The sequence below is a fragment of the Cryptosporidium hominis genome (genome assembly GCF_000006425.1).
Source record: "Cryptosporidium hominis TU502 chromosome 3 CHRO013053, whole genome shotgun sequence".
Classification (NCBI taxonomy): domain Eukaryota; phylum Apicomplexa; class Conoidasida; order Eucoccidiorida; family Cryptosporidiidae; genus Cryptosporidium; species Cryptosporidium hominis.
In genome coordinates, this window is record NW_666216.1 from 1 (window position 1) to 793 (window position 793).

At 30.9% G+C, this 793-nt stretch overlaps 1 protein-coding gene across 1 annotated transcript; it reads left to right on the forward strand.

Annotated features, from left to right (window-relative positions):
• The first annotated feature begins 410 nt into the window (after nt 1–410).
• On the forward strand, nt 411–764 carry Chro.30092 (hypothetical protein). The annotated part of the gene is made up of 1 exon (XM_659753.1): nt 411–764. The coding sequence occupies one exon, from the start codon at nt 411–413 to the stop codon at nt 762–764; it is 354 nt and encodes a 117-aa protein (XP_664845.1).
• Nucleotides 765–793: the final 29 nt, after the last annotated feature.

Below are 793 nucleotides of genomic sequence, written 5' to 3' on the forward strand. Positions count from 1 at the left end.
TTAGTAATTTGACTAACTCTTTTTCTTTTAAATTGTTTTTCGAATAAGCTAAAGCTTCTTTTTTAATAAGTTTGTCCATCATTTTCTTATTCTTTTTTGACTTTAGCTCTTCTTCTTCCATCTGCTCAATTTTCTTTTCAATTTTCTCCAACAATTCCATAGATTTTCGGTTTCTTTCCTCTCTCTCCTTGATTTCTTCATCACTAAATTCCTCATCTGAACTTTCTCCAAAAATAGTATATTCTCGATCTTTTTTGTAATCTGAGATTTGATCTAAGACTTCTCCTGTTGGCTTACTACATTTATCAGAGTTTTCATCATTTTCACAAATATCGTCAAAAATTGCTTGAGATACTGATTTATTCAATTCTTCCTTTTTACTATCCCTATTACTTTTTTTTCCATTACAAATGGCTGTCAAATGTCCTAATTCAGTGATCCCCAAGCTTAAACAACTCTTACTTTCTTCACTTAATTCCATTTTCCCTTTTTCTGTCTCACCAAATAAATCAAAATCCATTCCTCTTAACATTGCAATGTTGTCAATAAGTTCTTTTAATTCTCCAATTGGAAGTCCTAAATTCATTGGAACAATGAACCATCTTCTTTCTAGCATTGTATTTAATGGACAATTTTCAATGCTTAAAGGAATTTCAAGTTTTGGTCCCTTGATCAGACTCCATGTTTTCAAACTTTACTTGATTCTCATTACCAAATTCTTTCTTATTTTCAAGTTCCTTCTTGGAGTTCCCTTAAGTACGTAANCCCCTTTAGTTCTTCATTTGGAACAAAC